Source organism: Gossypium arboreum, chromosome 8 (assembly GCF_025698485.1).
Source record: "Gossypium arboreum isolate Shixiya-1 chromosome 8, ASM2569848v2, whole genome shotgun sequence".
NCBI classification, from domain to species: domain Eukaryota; kingdom Viridiplantae; phylum Streptophyta; class Magnoliopsida; order Malvales; family Malvaceae; genus Gossypium; species Gossypium arboreum.
In genome coordinates, this window is record NC_069077.1 from 132,078,176 (window position 1) to 132,079,374 (window position 1,199).

The following is a 1,199-nucleotide window of genomic DNA, read 5'->3' on the forward strand; positions in this document are numbered from 1 at the left end:
TATAAAGACAACCTAATTCGAGTCCATCCAAGCCCGTTTGTTTGCTCTCTCTCGTAGGGATTTTGAAGAAGCATAGGTAATATAACTACCAACTTCAAATATAATTATAGAAATGAAATCCTTCAAACTGGTAATTTCATAAACATAATTTCATTATTATAATTAATTATCATTATTATTAGGTTCAATCGATTAGATACACAGTGCATGATCTCATACAATATGTATAATCAATAAACTTTTGAGGTTGGAACATAAATATATCAGGATTGCAACACTTAATTAATGACTCCCTCGTCGGTGCCCTTATTTCTTTAATTTCTTGATCGCTTCCATCTTAGTGGATACTAACAAAAAAGTAGAAAAATAAAAATAATGTCAAGGAACGCATGATATATATATATGTATATAAATATATATAAAATAGTGACTCATTCTTGGCAATTAATGTTCTTGGAGATTGGGAAATCAATATGAATTTTGCAGATAGCAGGAAGCGATGCGGCAGCTTGTTCATTTATGATGGGGAAACCAGCAACAGCGTCCTTAGCACATTGACATGCTTGCTGCTTGTCAGGAGTGGTTGTGGTGCTTTTTCGGAGTTGGTCCAGACCATTACAGCACGCAACGGTGGGACTTCCTATTCCAGTCATAATGTATGGAGCACAGGGTCTCACAAGATTAACAACTTCTTCACAACTTATGGTCGCCTCTCCTGGCTTAACCATCAACTGAACCATGGCTAGCACCACCAAAACTGATATAACAACGCCTTTCATTTTCCTTTTTCCTTTTTGGGGATTAAGTAATTAATAGTTTCTTTGAGCCTTGAGCTTGATCTCTTAATGTGTGTGGTGGTTAAAAAATGGAAGGTTCATATGGATATTTATAGGTCGAGGCATAACAATAGCAGTTACGATACTTTGGCTTCTTCTTTGCTTTCAAATATCATTTATTTTGTTGCCTCAACAAGTAAAAGAGGTTATGCTTTTTTGCATCATCTCTTTTGTTTCATTTACTTATTTATTTTTCACATCATGGGATAGGATAGTGTTGTTATGGTCCTACAGATGGTCTTCAATCTCATAATTAAATTTGGTGTTGGGATACAAATATTGTAACAGTCCGATTTTGGGCTTATTCGGAACAGTAGTTTCTGAACTACTAAATTGAGGTCAAAGGAATTAATTTTTATATTA

At 34.5% G+C, this 1,199-nt stretch overlaps 1 protein-coding gene across 1 annotated transcript; it reads right to left on the bottom strand.

The window, feature by feature from the left end:
* Window positions 1-431: 431 nt before the first annotated feature.
* On the bottom strand, window positions 432-779 carry LOC108463639 (non-specific lipid-transfer protein A-like). Its single transcript, XM_017763548.2, has one exon. The coding sequence runs from the start codon at window positions 777-779 to the stop codon at window positions 432-434; it is 348 nt and encodes a 115-aa protein (XP_017619037.2).
* Window positions 780-1,199: the final 420 nt, after the last annotated feature.